The sequence below is a fragment of the Mesoplodon mirus genome, assembly GCF_964341445.2.
Source record: "Mesoplodon mirus genome assembly, chromosome: 12".
NCBI classification, from domain to species: domain Eukaryota; kingdom Metazoa; phylum Chordata; class Mammalia; order Artiodactyla; family Ziphiidae; genus Mesoplodon; species Mesoplodon mirus.
In genome coordinates, this window is record NC_138988.1 from 43,089,155 (window position 1) to 43,110,054 (window position 20,900).

Consider the following 20,900-nt stretch of genomic DNA (forward strand, 5'->3'; position numbering starts at 1 on the left):
TGAGCCCCAGCGTTGCTGCTGATTCATTCTACAATTTTAGGCAAGTGGTAGGCTCTCTATGAGCCTCAGTTTCTCCATCTGTAAAATGGAGGGTGGGATGGGGAGTTTCATTGAATAGAACTTTGTTGCCACTTAAGACTCCTCTGATGATTCTAAGAGCCCTCATTATTGAATCATTTTGGCTATAGCAGAACACTTTTCACAGCATTACCATGGCAGTAATTCATTGTTTTCATAAGGCAGGAGCACTGTCAATGAAAGTGCCAGGCCAATCCAGCCCAGAGCACAAACCTGACATGCCAATGGGCCCAGGCAGCCCCAGGGGAAGTTAGTGGACCATTTCTGTGAGACGCTCGGAAACCTGGAAATAGTCTCGTGGCCTCTGAGGCCCCGTTCTGCTTTTTCTCCCCTGGTTCTGGTCCAGAGTGAAGGCAGGAGGGCTTGGTGAGGAAGGCACTCCTGCTCTGCAATTCCCAGTGGAGGGAGAGGTTTTCTGCAGGATTCCATGGGGACTGACTGGCATGAGACAGGACAGGAGGACTGGCTAAGGGCTGGATGGGGAGGACTCAGAGCATCTCTTAGAGTCATGGGCTGATGACAAGCCAAAGCCTGGCTCCTGCCATCAGACAAGGGGCCCGGGTTCTGGGAGCGTTGCTGCCATGACACAGTTCTGCTGAGGCTCCAGGATGGGAAGGTAGGAAAGGCTCAGGCAAATGCTCTATCCTCTTGAAGCCCCTTCCTGTGACTTCGGGCCCTCAGGGGCCAATGGATCACTGCCCACCCCACCCCCACCCCCACTGTAGGGCACCTTGGAGCCTGGGCCCGCCTTAGCCATTTTACTCCATTCCCATGAGTGCAAGCCCCTGGCTCTGACAGAGAATGCTCCCTCCATTCTCACACATCAGACTTGCCTCCCAACTCTGTGTTCTCAGCTGATGATCCTGCTTCTTACCACTGAGAAAACAGAAGCAATCAGAAGAGAAATTCCTTCTCTCGCTATCGGCTCTATCAATCTACCTCCACTGCCACTTGAAATTCTGCCTTCCCTGCTCTTATGGCCAACACTTCACCCAGACCCTGGATTCCTACCCCTCGGGCCAGCTCAAGGGCTTTGCTCCTGCAATTGTCCCCTTTCCTCCATCACCAACTTCCCCTCTCTCGTGGATTGTTCCCATCAACTTGCAACGATGCCTCCCTTCTTTAAAGGTCCTCCCTTCACCCATCCTCCCCTCTGGCCACCACCCTACTTTGGCTCCTATTTTAGAGCAAACCCCACAAAGCAGATGGGTACATTTGCCTCCCCCCCACCCCGCCCTCTTCCCACCCTCCCTCAAGACTTCTCTAATCAGCCATGTGTCCCCCACTCCCCTGGAAGCCATCTTGTCAAGGTCAAAATCATCAACCATTTTTATGTTGTTGACTTCAACGGTCCATCTTGGTTCTCACCTTCCTCAGCCTCCTTGTGGTTTCTTTCAAGTCGAGTCACATTCCCCCGTTGGTTTTCAGGATACTGCTCTCTCCTGGTTTTCCTCAGCCCTCCCTCCAGTTTCTTCGCTCCATCCTCCTTTTTTGTGACTTCAGGATGTTAGAGCGTCCCAGGGTACAGTCCCCAGGCGGCTTCCCTTCCCTGGCGACACTCCCAGATGATCTCATCCGGTCTCCTGGCTTTAAATACCATCTGTATCCCGACAGCTTCTAAATTTATACCTCTGAGTGGACCTCTTTCCTGAACTCCAGGTTGGAAGATCCAGTTGCCGACTCGATATCTTACCCTGGATGCTTTCATACCTAATACATTCCAGACCGGATGTTTGATTCTTCTCCTCCCTCTGTTTTCCAGGCCAACGAATGGTCGTACCAGCCACCCAGCTGCTCAAGCCAATAGCCACCCTGAGGTTTCCTGTCAGGCCTACCTGCAAATATACTTAGAATCTGACCATGTCTCTCACCTTCTCCACTGGGACCCTGGTCCTAGACACAATCCTCTCTCCTGGCTACGAAAATAGCCTCTGAGCTGCTCCATCACTTCCGCCCTTATCCCTCCACAGTCCTGTCCACAGAGCAGCCAGGGTGATCTTCCTAGAATGTAAATCAGACCACGTCCCTCCCTGCTTTTAACCCCCATTGGCTCCCATCACACTTGGCTTTTATCATGGCCTGTAAGGCTGCACAATCTGTCCCCCACACCCCACTACTCTTTCCCTTGTTCACTTAGCTCTGCCCAGGCCTAAATCTACATTGGATTCATGGCAAGTGGTAGCCTCTCTCTGAGCCTCAGTTTCCCCACCTGTAAAATGGCAGGCTGGAGTCAGCTCACAAGCAGCGTGCCTAGAAACAGGGGTTCTGATGCATGTCCTGACCACCAGGCAGAGAGCACCCCATCAGCAGGGTCCAGTTTCCCTCTTCTCCTCTCTCCTCCACTGCGTGGATGAGCTCAGAGCCGCTCACATCCAAGGGTAAATAAAGACTTTGTCATGAACAGGTGGGTTCAGTGAATCTGAGAATCCTAGAAAGTGGCAGTTGAACTGAACCTCTGATACCACCCAGCTCAACACCGACCTTTTACCAGTGGGGAAACTGAGGCTCTATAAGGGTAGGGAGTATAACCCTCATCAGCTCTGCTCTTGCCAAGGTGCGGCACCCAGCCCTGCACACACTGGGTTTTCCACACACATCAGGCTTTCACAAAGGGTTTGATGGCTGAGCCCCTGACCATGACTCCTGCATGGGAGGCCTGCCTTAATCACTCATCCCTACCAGAAACCAGCATCCGTTGCCTGAGACATCCAGAGTGGAATGCCTCAACACAACCCCTAAGCAAGGGTCCCTTCCCTGGCAAGGAAGTGGGGCCTCAGCTGGCATGGCAGCAGGCCTGGGGTCACATTTGCTTACTGTGTCCCTGGCATCAGTTTTCTCATCTGTAAAATGGGAGTAAGGAACCCCCATCCAGGTGACCTCTCTGGCTGGTGTGAGGACCCACTGGATCATGTGAGTGACCAGGCATCTCACAATGTGCCAGACATTGACTCTCTGAGTGGAGACTGCAGCCATGCTGGGACACCTGGCATAAGCTCCTGGGGATGCCCAGCCACTTCTCTAGCTCCTTTGCTCTCTTTCCTGCAGTTTAAATCACCTTGGAATCCAGGTCACTGTTCATAGTGGTCCAGAGATTTCAGGTTGTAACATTGGTTTCCCTTGACAGAAACGGCAGAGGATGCTAAACCAGAATCTTAATGGAGTCCCTTGAGCAAAGGGCTGCCACAGAGCCACAGATGAGCCAGGGGGCCTAACCAGCATGGCCGCCTGAGCTACTATGAACCCGTCTCTCCCCACCAGCGTGAGCCAAGGGCCTCCACGCCATCTTCCTCCTGCAGAGCTGATGTTGCCTCTGCAGGGAGGCAGAGGGGGCTGGGCAGCCTGGGGCCAGGAGTGGCGCCCACGCCTGTCAGTGTGGCCGCACCCCACACAGCACAGGGGCGAGGTACTTACGCCATGACGATCACACTGAAGTCCAGCCAGTTCCACGGGTCCCGAAGGAAGGTGAACGCATGCAGGCAGAAGCCTCGAGCCAGAATTTTGACCAGACACTCAAAGGTGTAGATGGCAGTGAAGGTGTACCTGGGGAGGAGAGACCAGTGGGCTTTCTCAGGGAGGGTGAAGCCTGCAGGCCAGGTTGGCAGGAGCCCTATGCAGCTTCCCTCTCGAGGGCTCTCAGACCAGGCTCCCTGCAAAGCCCCCACGGCAGAGCTGGAGTTGGGGGCCGGAGCTTCGTTCCAAACACCTGGTCAACTTAGGCATCTTCCCGTTTACTCAGCGTTGTGCATGCCCATGTGAACCCTCCATCTTCTGTCTCTTGGTTGTCTTGATGTAAGAAGACCCTCCATGTATCTCCTCACCCCAGCCCTGGGGGTCCAGGTACACAGGCATACGGTGGCCACTGTGGGACAGTTAGGACACTCAGAGTCCTGGCCCCTCACTCTTGTTTGTGGATCCTCAACCACCTACAGGTAGGTGGGTACAGCTGTCTACCTTGGGCTTGGAAAGGGAGTTTGATGTTCTAACACTTGAGGCTGGGAGGTTGCTGTTCTCTGTGTCCGGGGCCAGCTGAGCAATCCCAAATGTTCGGATGCTGGGACTGCGGCCCACAGGGCCACAGCCATGCTTGTCTCCAGGTCTTAGCAGCTGGATGCAGACCCCAGCACCAACCGTGCTGCTGGGTCCTGTGTGAACAAGGAGCACCGCCAGGCAAGCCACTTAGGTAAGAGAGCCTGTCCCCTACATTTCGTTGGCCCCCTAAAAACAGGGCCTGTTGGGTTCCACTTAGAATCTATGGGTCAGGTACGTTCATTTGGGAAGAACCAGGCACAGTTTTCTAAAACTGTGCAAATGGTTATAGGAAGTAGGGCTTAGGGAAAAGAGGCAGCAGAGTGTGGTGTTGAGGTCGGAACAGTCCTGGGCCTCTTCCCGGCAGCCACACCCCCTAGCTGCAAGGTCTGGGGTGGTCACTTCTCCAGTTCTGTCTCTCATCTGTCAAATGGGCATAGTGTCTGTACCTGCCCTATTGGGTTGTCATGAGGGTTACATGATGCTTATTGCTCCAGGATAGTGTCTGGCATGCACTAAGTGCTCAATCAATTATTAGTAGTATTGTCTCAGAGCCTTCTGCAATACCATCAGTCCTCTTTAGGGTGGGTCAGGGAGAAACCCTCACTTTGCCAACCTGGAGAGCTTCCTCTCCTGAGGACATAACTCAAAGCATGAATTTGGCAGGACTGGAAGCAGCGAAGAGGGAAGGGCTAGGGCAAGGACCACCCCCCCCCATCAGGTGGGTGAGTCCCTAGGCCTCTGCTGGGGTAACTTTGAGGCCAAGAGTCTGGAATGGAAAAGGCAGGGGGGGAGGGGCTGGCTGGAGAGGCCCTGAAGATACTCACTCGACATATTTGGTCCAGGGTGGAGGGTCGTGCTGGGCCATGAACACGCAGTTGGTCAGGATGGTACACATGATGAGCATGCTGAAGAACATGGCGCAGGGTCAAGGAAAGCCGCCTGCAGGGGGCCAGACGGGCTGCCACCGCCAGGGGGTCCTGCCCCAGGTGTCGGCACCGCCAGGCCAGGGCTGCCAGATCAACGAGACAGGGGCTCCCAGGAGACACACCGGGGCTCTGCCCAGTCCTTGCTAACCCCTCCCCACTGAGGCTGGACACCTGCCCTGTTCCACAGCCCCCAACAGGGACCAGACGCCTGAATTCCAACAGCAGAGTCCATTGTAGGGCCCATCCTAGAGAGAAGGGAGGAGGGGCCGGCCCCCAGAACTCAGAGGTTTTTACCCATGGCCTAGTGGGAGCCCTGTCCTTGGCCACATTAGAGGGAGATGGGTGTTTATAAACAGCTCCTCAGGGGCCCCTGTTTCAGGGAGAGGAAAGCCATGGTGGCAGGGCCCCAAGTTCCCTCCTCCACTTCTATGGGAGCAGCCCACGCTGACCTTTGAGCTAGGACTTCTGCCAAAATGTTCATGCCTTGTCTGGACACAGTGACCCGGGGGGAGGCAGGGGACCACATCTCTGGCTGCTTCCTCCTTTGCACATGCTCTTCACTCGTGGCCTCTGCTTCGCCTAGTACACTGCTTCCCTCCTTCAAGGAGTGCCTCCTCCAAGCAGCCTGCCCTGACTCCTTGCTTGCTGCACCCCCATGGCACCAGGCATCCCTCTTTTAGCATGGCAGTGCCCATCTGTCCCCACCAGAAAGGGAGCCCTTCAAATGCTGGGATTGCATCTCGGGCATCCTCTGGGCCCTTGGTCTCACACTGAACTGCTCCAGGCCTTGTCTGATCCCTGAGTCTTCTTTTTTTTTTAATATATTTATTTATTTTTGGCTGTGTTGGGTCTTTGTTGCTGCACATGGGCTTTCTCTATTTCCGGCGAGCGGGGGCTACTCTTCGTTGCAGTACGCGGGCTTCTCACTGCGGTGGCTTTTCTTGTGCAGCACGGGCCCTAGGCGCATGGGCTTCAGTAGTTGTGGCACGTGAGCTCAGTAGTTGTGGCTCGTGGGCTCTAGAGTGCAGGCTCAGTAGTTGTGGCGCACGGGCTTAGCTGCTCCGCCACATGTGCGATCTTCCCAGACCAGGGCTCAAACCCGTGTCCCCTGCATTGGCAGGCAGATTCTTAACCACTGCGCCACCATGATCCCTGACTCTTTGGCTCCAAGTCCCAGGCACTGCTTCAGGCTGGACAAAGCTCTGACTGACCGCCATGGCCTCCCTTACCTCTACCGGACTTGCAGAGGAACAAGGGCCAGACCCTGGGCCTCTTGTGGGTAGGGGCACCCCCGAGAGGCCCAGCCCAGAACAGGGACACTCTGCTGCCCCACAAATCCTCTCCCCAGCCCGAGAGAGGAAACTGGGCCTCCCTTCCCTGCAGCTGCCCTCAGGCTCACCACCTTGTCCCGGCCTCAGCCCTGCGGGCAGCAGCTGCCAGCCAGGCAATTCCCACCGGAAGCCCAGGAGCTGCAGTAATTGAGCTCCGGGGGCCTGCCTCTTCCCTCCCCATCACAGTTCCACCCGTTCCCATGGCTTGGCCCAGCCTCGGGCCCAATGGGGAGCCCAATGCAGTCAGACTGGAGATGGGTCTGAGCTGGGGTACTGACTTTGGTGGGGGGCTGGCCCAGCTGGAGAGAGAGGTGGGCTATGTCAAGGAATCTAGGTGAATGCCCTCCACACCTCCAGCACTCCTTCTAGGGAATCCAGGGAATCAGGCAATAGCATGTCAGACCTGGCCCCCAGTTCATAACGAATTCTCCAATTTCTCATCTGAGATGAGAGGGGTCAGGTTTTGGGACACCCACCCCAGGGTTTGGATACTCAAACCAGAGTTGCTCAGCTCAGCGGCCAGGGCCTCAGGGAACCTTGATTCCTCCCCAGCCAGAGGGTGTCTCTCCAGACACTGAGGTCCCTCCCTCAGCTTGGTATCTGTGCATCCCTCTGCCTGGGGGAGGGTCTCCATGGCCAGGCCTAGTTCCTCTCCAGCTTTCAAGGGTAGGATCAGATACCCATCTCAGTAGCCTTTCTCCCCTACACACGTGCGCACGTGTGCACACACATTCCCGTTCCTCACACCCCGGCTCCCTGCCAAGGCTTTCCTCACTGGGCAGGCAGTTAACAAGCCCCTCAACCAGACTTTATTCATCCCCACAGATCCATTGCTAAACCACCCGAGGATCAGATGACTCCTGAAATGTGAAAGTAATGATGCTAAGAGCAAGTATTTATTGAGCCCTTCCTAGGTGCCAGGCTCTGTTCTCTGCATCTATTAACTAATTCAATTCTCCCAAGAATGCAGGAGGGGTTCCACTTTGTCTCCATTTTGGAGATGAGGAGACTGAGGCACAAAGCGGTTACCCTGAAGGATGCTCTAGTAGGCAGAATAATGCCCCGCCTACCCGCCAAAGACAACTACATCCTAATCCCTGGAAACTATAAACATTAATTTATACAGCAAAAGGAACTGTGCAGATGTGATTAAATTAAGGATCTGGAGATTATCCTGGATTATCTGGGTGGGCCCAATGTCATCACAGGGTCCTTATAAGAGAAAGAGGGAGGCATCACCATGATGCTTATGAGAAAGACACCACCAGCTGCTGTTGACTTTGGAAATGGAAGGGGGCCAGAGCCGAGGATTTCCTGTAGCCCCGAGAAAACAGAAAAACCTAGAAAACAGACTCTCCCCTAGAGCCTCCAGAAATGATTGCAGCCCTGCCAATACCTTGCTTTTAGCCCAGTGAGAACTTTTTTGGGCTTCTGACCCCCAGAACTATAAGGTGGTAAGTCCGTGTTGCTTCAAGTGGCAAAGTTTGTGGTAGTTTGTTACAGCAGTCACAGAAAACGACTGTGGGTACAAATGACAGGGTGAAGGGCTCTGTAAAGTGTGAGCAGATGGCCACCCAGGAAGAACAGAATTATTTGTCATTTTTAAGAACAAACCTCATGTGAGCACATGTGCGTGGCTCTGTGCAGGAGATAGGGAGGCCTCTTTGCCATTGAACTGCTCCAAGATAGGATATTATGAGAAACCAGTCCCGCCTCTGGCTGGGCTGGGCAGGAAGGCTTCCTGGAGGAGGCATTTAGACAGGCACTGGAGGCTGGTTAGGGTTCCTCCAGCCGTCAGTCAGCCCAGCCGTTCCTGGTGAGGCTCAGAACTGGGGAGACCCCTGTCTGGGGAGCCAAGCCTCTCCCAAGCCCTCTTTCAGTGCACACACCACTCATAGCTCTCATTAGAGTGGAGAAAAGGTCACTTGGCAGACAGCAGCAGTGCGGACAGGCCGCCTTGGACCAGAGGACTTGGCGGGACACAGACAGAGGGGAATCAAGGTCTAGCATCAAGACTTAGGGAAGAACCAGAGTAGACAGCCCTTCTGAGCCCTGCCAGCCAGGGCCTGGGTCACACGGTGGGAAAAGACAAGTGCTCCCTGAATGAATTTTGGCTTTTCCAGACACAGCAATGGAAGGTGAGGCACACAGACTCTGGTCTCTGCCACTTGACTGCTCAAAACCCTGCCTGGCTCTCCTATCCTTGAGGACAGCCCTTCCATTATTCTCAGTCTTTCCTGTGTATGTGATCTTTTCCTACCTAGACTGAGCCTTTAGTCCATGTGACTGCACCCAAGCATCCCTAGGTCCCCCATGGAGCCATGCACACAGCCAATACCAGAGAGATAAGTCAAGTGTACTCCTGGCCAGGGCACACCTGTTTGCACTGCCTGGTGGTTTCAGGCAGATGATTGAGCTGGTTTCATGTGTGGGCAGAGGCAAAGGCCAGCTCTCCGGGGCTGAGCTCAGCTGAACATCTTCAATCCTGCCGTGTCATTGTCCCCAAACACCCACTCCCAGCCTCATAATTAAAATGCCAGCAAGGACTGCCAGCCTGGGTTGTGGGGAAAGCCTGAAACTGGGGCTGCCTGTCTTCAGGTCCTAAGGAGTCAAAAAACTCCCAAAGAGAAGGGAATTAATGGTCGGGGTATTTTCATATATTTGTGCTATTAAATTAACACACACACACACACACACACACATACAAACATGTGGTTTGATTGCCCATTTGAATCTTCTAGGGGAATGTGGGAGGATTTTGTGAACAGATCCTATGCACCCAGGAAGGCAAAATGCTGCTTGCCATGAACGTGCGGCCTCTCTGAATGTGACTGCAGTGGAATTTGGCGTTCTGTTGGTTTCTTTTATTTAATCCTGGCAGGAACACATTCTGCAGGATTATAACAAAAATACTTCAGAAAAAAAAATTCTACATGCCCATATTTACTTTTTAGGCAACTTCCCAGGGACGCGCTGCAAGCGTGGAGCCCAGAGCAAAGCTGCACTGAGTTATCGCACAATCACCAGCATGTCACTGGGAATGTCTGGATTGTCGCAAGTGAGCGGGATTTCTTTCTGGAGAGCAGGGACTGCATCCCTGCCCCCTCGTAAGTTAGTCTTTGCCCCTACTGCCCTGTCCAAAGGGCCTGGCACAGAACTTTGCACACTGGGGACTGAGATGTTTGAATGGCTATAGAAATGTGTAAGCCAACAATCAGTTTCGGTTTTGCAACATGAAGAAATTCTAGAGATCTATGGCACAACCATGTGCCTATAGTTAATATGACCACACTGGACACTTAAAAGTGATTAAGATGGTCAATTTTATGTTACATGTTTTCTACCACAATAAAAAAAATGTAAATGGAGAGAAAGCTCATAATTCAAAACTTGAAATCTGTGGGCATTAGAAATGCATGGTGACTGCCAATGGGCATGGGGTTTCTTTTGGGGGTGATAAAAATGTTTTGGAACTAGAAAGTGGTGATGGTTGCACAACCTTATGAATATACTAAAGTCCACTGAATGGTACACTTGAAATGGTCAATTTTATGGTATGCGAACTGTATCTTGATTGAAAAAAAAGAGAAATGCATGAAGAGCTTGTAGATTTCTAGGCCTCACACTGGTGATTCTGGTCTGGAAGGGGCTAGGAATCTGCATTTTTAACAAACTTCCCAGGTGCCACTGGCAGACTGACATTTGGAAATGACTGCCTTAGAGCAGTGTGTGCAGAAATCATGGAGACCTTCCTAAAATGCGGGTTCTGGGCCCAAGTTTCAGCAATTCCTTTAAGATCCTTGTGATACTGCTGCTGCTGGTTGGTGTACCACACTTTGATGGCAAGACTCAAGGACACAGAGGGGCTGCTCCCAAAGCCCACAATCCAGGCCCCTCTTCTCCCTCAGTGCCCCCCAAGCCCGCTAAGGGGCGCTATTGGAGGCCAGCAGTGCGCTCCCATCCCCAGGCAGTGGAGTGTCAAGGCAGCTGCTCAGAGCCCAGCACAGGGCCTCCCAGATGCTGAGCCACTTCCCTGGGGCAGCTGCCCTGGGAGACAAGATCCACCTCAGTGACCTCAGAGCCGGTCCTGCCGGGCGGAACCAGCCCCTCACAGCCTCAGTGCCACCGCTCGGTGGACCCTCTGGCCAGGCTGGGGACTGCCCCTACCGCCTCCCTGGCCTCAGCTGCCCCATGGCCCAGCTTTGCAGGAACCCTGGGGCTGCAACTGCATCCCTAGGGGCTGCGGTGGCTGCCAAACAGAGCTGGGTTGTTTAGATACCTGGAGGAGAAGCCCCAGGTGGGAGCCGGAGCATGCTTTCAGGGACACCACACCCTTGGAGTGAGGCCGGAGACAGGCTGAGAGCAAGAAGAAGGCTGGACTTTCCTCCCGCTGCACTGCTCTCACCAGGCTATGCCCACATGCCGGCAGAAATGACAACTGCTCATGTGGTTGTCTAATCACTCTGAGGGGACTGTAAAATTCCCAAGGGGGCAAGGACAGTGTCTCATTCAGCTTGACACCCCCAGGGTGCCGGGCAAAGTGCCTGGCACCTACAGGGAGCTTGGGAACAGTTGCAGAATGGCTCAAAATTACATCCAGGACCACCCTTGCCTCATAAAGTAGGATGCAGCTGTGAACGGTAGGCTGCCCCTGAATACAGTCTCTCCCCACAGTGTCGGCCCACCCTAGAGACCACCCTACTGATGCCACAGCCATGGCCTGCATGGGCTGGGAGCAGGGGGTGGTCCCTGGACATACATGTGTCTCAGGATCTCCATGAGAAAGGCAGGAGCCAGTTGGAGGGGGCTGGAGAGCGTCTGCAAGCAGAAAACAAATGGGGCCCTGAGGCCCTCTGACTGGTCCCTGGGTTTGGGATCCGGCACCGGGGCACAGGTTGGCAGACAGTGGAGCCAGGAAGGAGCACCCCTCATCCCTGCCTGGACAGGAAATGTCCCCCGAGCAGTCAGCATCTGTCTCTGTTATTCAGTCCCCCACTGAGCAGCTGTTTTCCTGAAGCCTCCTGCCCTGACCAGAGGTTAATGGGTGAGACCTTCGTCTTCGCCTCAGAAGAGGTCCATCGGAGGGGGAACTGAGGGGGGACCTTGGGGAGCTCTCGGGCCAACCCGCCAACCCAACAACTAATCACACCACTGAGCCCAGCATCATTGATTGAATTAACAGGCAAGTCAGCTGCAGCTAAAGCAAAGCTGCCCAGGCCCTCACGGTGAAACACAGATGCCTCTGACTCCACAGCCAGACACCTGCACCTCCGCCCCGAGAGGCTCCATGTGTAAGGCCCCTTTTCTGAACCCCAGAGAACAGCCGTTTCCCTGTCCCATGCTCGGCCCGAATGGGGTCCTCCTACGGCCCAAAGACCAGTACCCGTCCCTTACCACAATGCAGCCGTCCCATAGCTCTCCTCCGCAGCATGAATATTTTTTAGGTTGTGGTTTATATAACTTAACGCTAACCAGAGTTCTTTGAGATACTCGGAAACTGCAAACATTTTGTCAACACCTAATCAAAAAGCAAGCGATGCCTCCCTTGAAAGAGGCCCACATGTGAATAAACCAGAGGCCTCTTTACTGGGAAGCATTTTTTTCTTGGCTGAGCCCCGGTGACCTGCTTGAGGTCCCAGCTGGTAGGCGGGGAGGTGCAGGCTCAGGGGGTGCAGTGGGAGGGGACATGTGGAGCCAAGACCAGAACCAGGGGACACCGATCGGCCTCATTTCTTCTGGGATCCTTAGTAGCTGAGCTTCTAGGATGTTTCTCTCCTGAAGGATCAGAGCCGAATCCCCCAAACTTTCATGTGTCCATGATCCCCTGGGATCTTGTTAAAATGCAGATGCAGATTCGGGGTGGGGTCCGAGAGACTGATGTCCAACCGCTCCCAGATGACAACTGTGTGCTCGTCTGAGGACAGACCGGGAATCAGCACCACCCTCAGCCCTAAACGCCCCATCCACCACCCGCCCCCCTCCCCCGCCCTGTTTGGGGCCCACACAGTGGGGACAGACTGCCAAGGATATGAATGAACGAGGATCTTCACGGCCACTCTCCGGATGGGGTGGAAGGGGCTGAGGACATACAAGGCGTTGGTGGCACTGAACCGGAAGATGGTCTTGCCTTTGTTCAGGACGATGAAGGTCTGTGGACGGAGAGCTGCTTTAGGTCGGGTGGCAGCCCCTAGGCCCTTATGGAGAGAGGCTTTTGGGGGCAGCTGTTGGCTTAGAGCCCTAGAACTCTGGAGAAAGGGTAGGGTGAGAGGAAGAGGAGAGAGCCTGAGGGAGAGGTGGGGGGTAGGGGCAGTCGGCACATTTGGCAGGTGAGTGGACCCTTGCTGGGTCACCCACGGCTGGGGTGGGATGAGATCAAGTTTAAGGGATTGTCAGGTTGGGTGGATTTAGTTTCGTTTGAAAATTACAGTCCCAGCCAGAAGAGGCCTTTCATGATCCTAGCCGAGCTGTTATCATAGCGGAGGCCAGGACCCAGCTGATGCCCCCTCCTTCCCCTCTCCCTTCTGACCCCTCTGTACTCCCCCATGAGGCCCACTGAGGAGTGAGGGTCTGACAAGGGAGCTGGGTCAGCAGGGAGGACTCATGGGTGAGAGTAGGGATGAGGAAAATGCAGAGCCCAGCCCAGGAGAGCGAAGCTTTCCCGGGGACCGTGTCTCCTGGAGTCCAGACAGATGGCAGCCCCACCTGACCCCAGAGGACACGACCTAGTGTCTTCCTCGGGGGATCATGTGCAGCCCAGGGTAAACCCGCTCCCTGCGCTTCCAGAAGATTCTATCTACATAGCTCAACGGGGCATGGGAAGGGACAATGGGTGCTGGAGGCTGAGCCACGAGCACATCGGGTGGGCATTTGAGCCAGATGCCACCCTTGAGGACAGCAGTCCATTCCCCCTGTCCCGGCTCAGTGGGCACAGCTGAGGTGGCATAGCCTGGGGCTGTGCTTCTCCAAGGGCTGAGTTGTTGAGATAAGGTTCTTTTTACTCGGGGCTGGGGAGACAAGTTGACCAGATAGATGAGGACTGAAAGTTCTGCTGTGGTGCCTGCATCACCCGGTGGGGCTGCAGGCAGGGTGACCGGGGGTCAGCAAGGAGAGACGGGAGGTTAGAGACCAGAATCCTACCTGGGGCCACCACTCAAGTGTCCCCGATCACAGGGACAGGAGAGTGTCCCTGACTCCTCCCAGGCTCAACTGCCAACAGCCCCCAAAGCCCAGCCCAGCCCTGGCCTACGCTCAGCTGTCCCTGTGCCATGACTCCTGCCTGTCCCAGCTAACTTCAACCGCATCGCCACTTTGATGCACCACTCACACCTTGACTTGTCCCCAGCTGCGGCCTTAACCCGACCCTAATTCTCACTTCCAGCTCTGACCAGCCAGGACCTAGGCCCACCCAACCTGACTAATCCCAATGTCTAGTCTAACTCTGACCCCAACCGTGGCCCCAGGCCCTCACCTTAACCCAGCTTGAGTCACTCGAACTCGGGGGGGAATCGAGACCAGGTTCAAGGTCTCTTCTCCCACCTGTGCATATAGCCTGGGTGGGCTTTCCTTCCACCTACCCACTCACATGTGCCTGCACACACAGAGACAATCGGCACCTCTCCCAGCCTCAGACTCCTGGTCTCCTGAATGAAGTCTCAATGCACAGTGACACACAACTCAGACGCCTGGTGACACTGACACGCAACACTCATACCCGCCAGGTGCTCACATTCACTTCCTCAGCGCTTCCTCAGCCCTGGACCAACTGCAGTGATGTGGGCAGGAACCATCCTCCACGGCACCCAGCCTTCTGGGGAAAGTCCTCCCCCAAACTCAAACCCGCCTTCTTCCGGCAGTGAGGCCCGAAGTGTGGGCAGCCGGGGTGGGCATGCCCGTGGTCTGGCTGGGTGCAGGGCTGAGCACACGGTCTTGAGAGGTGAGGCCAGGGCAGGGGACCCAGACGGGGGAATTGACCTCCTGGGTAGAAATCCATGCCTGAGGAAGCCTGGGTTACCCTGCCCTAGTGGACAAAAGCCCCTTCCTCTCCCTACACTCAGAACGGACAATGGCAGAACCATCCCTCCCTACCCCTCTCAGATTTCCCACTGGCCGTCATGGTCCCATCACCAGCCCACAAGGCCCAGGATGCTGCTGCCGTGGCCCCCAGCCTGAGCTGTCATTACATAGCCAGTGCCTAACAAATTCCGTGGGGTGGGGGATGGGGGCTACATGCTGTCTCTGGTTAGGGGAGGGATCACATGCTGTGCTCTGGGGCCCAAACTGGACTCAGGGCCTGACTCCAATCCACACATACCACGGGACCGGGAGGAGTCCTCCAGGGGTGAGAATAATCTAACCACAGATGATTCCCAAAGTAGATACTCCACAGGGAGGCAAGACTTCAAGTGTGGCTGCCTGCTCTTTCTTTCATAGCACCAAACCACCTCAGGCTGCATAATTCTGGCCTTTTATTCCGGAACTCTAACACTAAGGTGATGGGAATATAGATCACTAATGACTCACTCTCCCAAGGCCCAGGGAAGCCAACCCCAAACAGAGCCCCGTATGGAGGCGAGGCCCTCTCGCTGTCTGCTGCGTTGACAGGGATGCTGCAGGGAGGTGGGGTGGGGGTGGGCAACAGTCACCTTTTGGGTGCTATAGAAGGGGTCCAGGTCCTCCAGGGGCTCCCCAATGAGCTCTCGGGGTGGGTTGCCATAGAGATCCGGCAGCTTTTTAGAGGCCTGCAGGTCCAGCTGGGGCTGGGGAGCCTCCTCCTTGGGCAGCCCGTCTCGGCTCTCCTGCGAGGTGGCCGAACCTCGGGCCTGCTTCTCTGCCATGCGCTTCTCGATGGCCGCCAGAGACTCCCGGGTGAACCTGCGGAAGCTGCTGGTGCCCCGACGTAACAGGAAGTCTGCCATCTTCTCATCCTGCTTCTGGGGCACAGGCTGTCCTCACACTGCCTGCAGGGAAGCTGAAAGACACAGACATGGGGCTGATGCTGCGCCCACGGCCAGGGGGCAGGGTGGCCAGACCTGGGGGGACTGGCTGGGCTGGTGGAGGGAAAGACCAGTATCTTGGCAAAGATGCTCCCCACCTCTCCACAGGCACACTTGGCGGATGCCAGCCTGGGCAAACCCAGAGCCCTCCAGGCTCCAGGGAATGCATGGGGACCTGCAGGAGGGTCACTCCTCCCTTTCCCATCCCAATGAGCATGTTTGAATGCAAGTAGGCACGAGTGACTGGGTCATCGGGGACCCTCCATTCTACCCTACTCGATACAAAAGGGCACACTCACACCTGTTGGTTCCTTAACCAAGCCCACTGAGACACTTCTCACAACTGATGCCGACACACCTTGGGCTGAGGGGGACACTCCATGGGGCAGGGAGGGGGCCTGTCACCTTTTTATTTCAGATCCCTGACCAGGCTGGTCCTGAACAAATGAAGGATGGAATGAATGACAAACACATAGATGAGGGGCAAGGGCGTTCGCAGGTACCCACTGCTGCTCTTCCTCTCAGCTTGTCTCCTCTCCAGGAAACCCTGGGACCCTAGGAGGGTGATCAGAGCCCTCCTGGGCCAACGTCCCAACCCTGGGCTTCTTTTCCAGGCAGATCCTCGGCCTGAGTGGTGGGACCAGAGGGTGGGGGACAGTCTGTCTGGCCTTCCCACAGCACCACGCACCTGCGTGGGGGAGGGCGCCCAGACTTCACCTGGGGCACGGAGGTTCCAACATCTGGCCACTGAGGGGGTATCTGGATCTGCTCACCGAGGCCCAGGCAAGCCCTGCAGGTTTTTGGAAACAGCTGGGTAACAACTTGGCAGCTGCCATCCAGATGTTGGCACCACAGAGCTATGTACACAGCTGTCACAGAGCCCCCTGAGAGGATCTCAAAGAAATCCCCAGAGTGAGGCATCCTTCCAGAGATGGAAAACGCTGATGGAGCATCCCAGACTCCTCATGCCTCCACTCACTCCCCTCCTCCTGAGTCTGAACAAACCAGGGCCCATCTTGAGTAATAGCAGAACCAGAAAATGGTGACCGCGCTTCCGCTAGGACGTCCAGCCGGCAGCCGCATGTGACGTCAAACAGGGAGAATGTGGCCCCCGGTGGCCTCAGATGATCCAGGACCTGGTGTGAACAGGCTCTGACTCTGACACGGAGGCCGGAGAATGTGTACCCGACTGCCCCACCAAAACAGGATGTGGTCAGCGTAGCTCCTGACTGGGACGCCACTGCCACCGGGAGGGGGAGGCCCTGTCACTAATTACCACATCAAACCCGGGCAGGGCCAGGCACCTGTTGGAGACCTCTGCCAGGACAGAATCCCTTTCCGTCAAAGACCAGCTCTGCCTTGATCTGACTCCTGGGACACATGTCACCAATGACCCCAATGAGTGGCTGCCACCCCGACCCCTGCACATACCTCGCCAAGGGCCCAGGCTCCGGTCACCGTGAAGTAGGCACCTGGCCAGGTAACAGGTAAACAGTGAGCAAACACAACACAGCCAGGTCTCAAAAGGCCGCCTCTGGTCCGCAGGGAGATGCAGCACGGAATGTGTGACGGGAAGCCAGAGGAGAGAGGTCCCGGGACAGACGCTGTCAGAACCACCCCATCCTTCAGCCTCTTGTTCTTCTGGTTCACTCCAGTGAAGTTAAAGGAACATCTTTGTTGAAAACAGCAGGTGAAGGAGGAGGTCCCTGTTTAATACAAGCCTGTCCCTGTCTACCTCCATCTTTGCGTGAACAAAGAGAGGCGTCTGTAATACTCGTCACCAAACATGAATGGTGACGTTTTTTCCTCGGCTGGTGGAAGTTTAGGTAATTTTAAACTTTCTTCTTCATGCTTTTCTTCAGTTTTGAATTATTTATGATGATCTTATATTATTTTTTCAAAAACAATAAAGTCATTATTCTTTTTATTACAAAACAAAAAACAAGGCAGCCTGGATGAGAGCAGCCCCTTCCTTGCAGGGCAATCCTCTCCACTGTGAGCAATCATTAGTCCTGTAAATCAGGAAGCCTCCTCTTTTACTTGGAATTATTTCCTAAAAATAGTGTTCTCTGTCTCACTGTATCCATCTGTGTCCACATGCCTGCAAGGGTTCTGGAGACACGTGGGCACCCATGGACCTAGGGCCCCTGGTACATAGCGGCGTGTGTGTGTGGGGGTGTGTGTGTGTGTGTATGTGTGGTGTGTGTGTGTGTGTGTGTGTGTGTGCACGCAAGCTTGCACCTGCATATATATCTGTTCTGGTAAAGGTGTTTTTAAAATTTGTATTGAAGTCAACTGTTCATACAGATTGGTGCCCAAATCCTAAGTGTACACACAGGTGGATGAATTTCCACAAACCGAACTCACACAGTCACTAGCACCCAGGTCAAGAAATGGATAATTTCCAGTCCCTCTGACTGGGGTTCCCCCCTAGTCAGCAACTGGATAACCCCTCTCCCAACTGCTAACAGTCAGGAGACTACCTTTGTTTGTCTCTGCAGCTCAGAGGAACCTAACAGACCTCTTGGAGTGATGGGGAAAAAATCTGGGGGGAATTGCATCTCATTCTCATTAACCTCTACCTGAAATTTAACATTTCCTTCCATTATGAATGTAGGCAGCAAGATGGAAGTGTTAGCGATACCTGTGACCAATAGAAATGCAGCTATTTCCCTGTTCCATTACAGGGGCTGCAGTATCTCAAATATCATTAATGCCATGGCTACTTCAAAATTACAACACTTATTAGATATTATTATTTAATATAGTAATAACGAAGCCCCAGTGACAGGGCCCTGGGTCCTCGGAAGGGTCTTGCCCCAGCTGGCCTCCAGCAGGGCACCAGAACTCCTGGGACTCGGCAGTTTGTGAAACCAGATTCCAGATGAAGTTCCCTGCTCCCCAGCAGCCAGGCAGCTTCAGGTTCCAAAGTAAACCTGCCAAGAGCGTCCTTTGTCTCTGGGTCCCCACAGGTGGCTCACTGTGGGTGGGTGGGATCTGTTTTCTCCCTTGTTCTCCCACTGCCTGCACCTGGCGCTGGTCCTGCCCTTCCTTCAGCTGCTCAGGGCCCACGCCCTGTTGAGGCTGAGACTGGCTGAGCCCTGGCTGGAAGCTTTCCGGTGATGCCAGGGTAAGGAGAGATCGGAGTAGATCTGAGGACACTCCAGGCTCAGGCCCAGCCATACCCCTCAGGCCTGGGAGGGCAGGCCCCCAGCTTTGCAGGGAGGACCCACTTCTGGCTGGGGAAGTGCAAGGAGCCTCTATCTCACACAGCTCCATCATGTAGGGGTGCCTGGACGAGATTTGATTCAAAGATCACACAAAGATCATACTCTTCTAGATGCCGGCACCCCATGACTCTCACCCTCACACAGGACAGCCTCTCCACCTGCACCAGCTTCTCCACCAGCAACAGTCTCTCTACCTGTAGCAGCTTCTCCACCTGCACCAGCTTCTCCACCTTCACCAGCTTCTCCATCTGTACCAGCCCTACACCTGCTCCCCAGGCTGGGACAGCTTCTTCCAGATGATCCCTCTTCTTGGGCCAGTTTCCCCTGTCCTATTGGTGTCCCTTGAGCTCTAGGGACCCCCTATTCCATCTTGTCTCAAGTTCATCAGCTTCTGTTACTGGGTGCATCTCTCCTTCAGTTCTGCTTGCTCCTGAGAGTTGCTGGGAGCAAACTGTGAACCCTCCTTTTCAAACTGGCTCCTCCTGACACCGTTTCCTCTGACACTGGCCACAATTCCCCAGCTCCACCAAACATCAGGCCTCCATCCCCAAGGCCACGGTCATGGGATGGGCCTTCTGGCTCCAGCTGGGACCAGTCTGATCCCATTGCCACCAGCCTCCTCCCTCTTTCCCTCCACCCACCATGTGCAGCTCCCATCACTCCCTAGTTCAGACATTGCCAAACACTGTCCATGCCCTGTGCAACGGCAGAGCCACCCCATGCTCCCCTCACTACGCCACCTCCTCCAGGACGCCCTCTCTGATTGCCCACCCACACTGACCTCCCTCCTTTGGGTCAGGAGGCTGAGCCCCACATCCAGCCCTGGATCTCTTCCTGGCCTCGGCTGCTCTCTTGACACTTGTTAGCGTGGGTCTGGTCTCCCCAAACATCTTGGAAACCTCATCTTAGGGCAAGGCTGGGTCCCCCCTCCTCTGAGTCACTGGCCTGTAGGTGTGGGAATTCACATCAGGGCGGAAATGCTGTGGGAAGAGAATATGGACTGTTCACACCGGAAACTGGACCGCCCTAGACTATCTCATCTTTTTGTCTCCTCCTGAAAGACGATCTCCTGAATGCACAGGGCACATAGCTGGTGCTCAGTCAATGGTGGTTACAATGCCGTGACACGGGACACGACAGCCCAGCAGCCTGCAGTGCAGCCATGCAGTGCTGGGGTGGAGGAGGGATGCACAGGACTTCCCTGGTTTTAGCACTAAAATTCCTGCATCCTAGATGCCCTTCAGTCCTGGACAAACCAGGCCAGTTGGCCGTCCCTGGGGTGAGGAGGGACCAGACTCCAGCCTAACCCCTCCTTGCAGCCCCTTCCTGCCCACTCCCCTCCCAGCTCCTGAAGGCAGTTCTTGAGTCACTTCTGGCATTCTGCTCACCTTGGAATCGGAGCCTCTGGAACACAACAGGCAAAGAATATTCTTTGCCATGTAAATTTATTCAAAGAGCTCTGTGGAAGTGATTCCCTGGCTTCCTAGAAAATCTCTGCCAGCTTCCTCTGCTCTGGGCGCCTCCTTCCCGCCCTGCAGTCCAGGTGGCCTCGGGCTGGAGCACCCACCACCCTGGGCACTAGTTCCACCTGTGCCCTTCCACTGCCCCTCAGTCCTGAGGGCTCAGGGAGAGGGTGTGGGTGGCCCTGAAGCAGGGGCTCACTCCCCACAGGTGTGAGGAGTATCAGGAGCCACTTCATTTCTCCCTTGAGGAGAACCCGTTGAAACTAATCAACACCTCAACCCACAGACTCATTTTAATGACTCAGTGAACATTTAATCAGCACCCACTGTGTGCATGGCCCTACAAATGACTTCTTAGAATACTTTTCTTCCCTAGGTGATAGGTCCCAAATCAACAGGTGTGATGACAAGAAAGGGGGAAAAGTCATCAGCAAAGAGAGTATGGTAGCTTTTAAGGAAATGTCTACTCGGTCTTGTTGAGATTGGCAATGAGAAAATGCCCTGGGCCAGAGAACCCAGCCCTGTGACTGGGTCTGCTCACCCCTCTATCTCTGGGAGGCTTACTAGTCCTATGCGGGACAGGGGCATGGTTAGGGCTATGGCTTGGAAGCAAGACTGCCTGTGTGAACCTGGGTTCTGGCCACTTGTATGTTCTTGGGCAAGTTAACTGATGGTTCTCTACCTCAGTTTTCCCACAGGTAAAATGGGGTTAATAATAGTACCTATTTCACAGGGCTGTTCTGAGGCATAAGTGTATTAATACTTGCACATGCTCGGCACACAGAAAGTGTTCAATGAGTGTCATTTGCTATAATCATTGTGGCTATTGCTGCTATTCTTTTTCTCCTAA

General features: G+C 54.7%; 1 protein-coding gene across 7 annotated transcripts in view; it reads right to left on the reverse strand.

Annotated features, from left to right (window-relative positions):
• SCN5A (sodium voltage-gated channel alpha subunit 5) overlaps nt 1-15,279 on the reverse strand; it is a gene marked incomplete at both ends in the record, with an annotated part of 87,255 nt that extends 71,976 nt beyond the window's left edge. For all 7 annotated transcript variants that reach the window (XM_082638678.1, XM_082638676.1, XM_082638682.1 and 4 more), the window contains 4 exons: nt 3,490-3,618; nt 4,932-5,012; nt 12,368-12,513; nt 15,007-15,279. In XM_082638678.1, coding sequence (XP_082494804.1) covers nt 3,490-3,618; nt 4,932-5,012; nt 12,368-12,513; nt 15,007-15,279 — 629 coding nt within the window. The remainder of the gene's footprint in view (nt 1-3,489; nt 3,619-4,931; nt 5,013-12,367; nt 12,514-15,006) is intronic.
• Nucleotides 15,280-20,900: the final 5,621 nt, after the last annotated feature.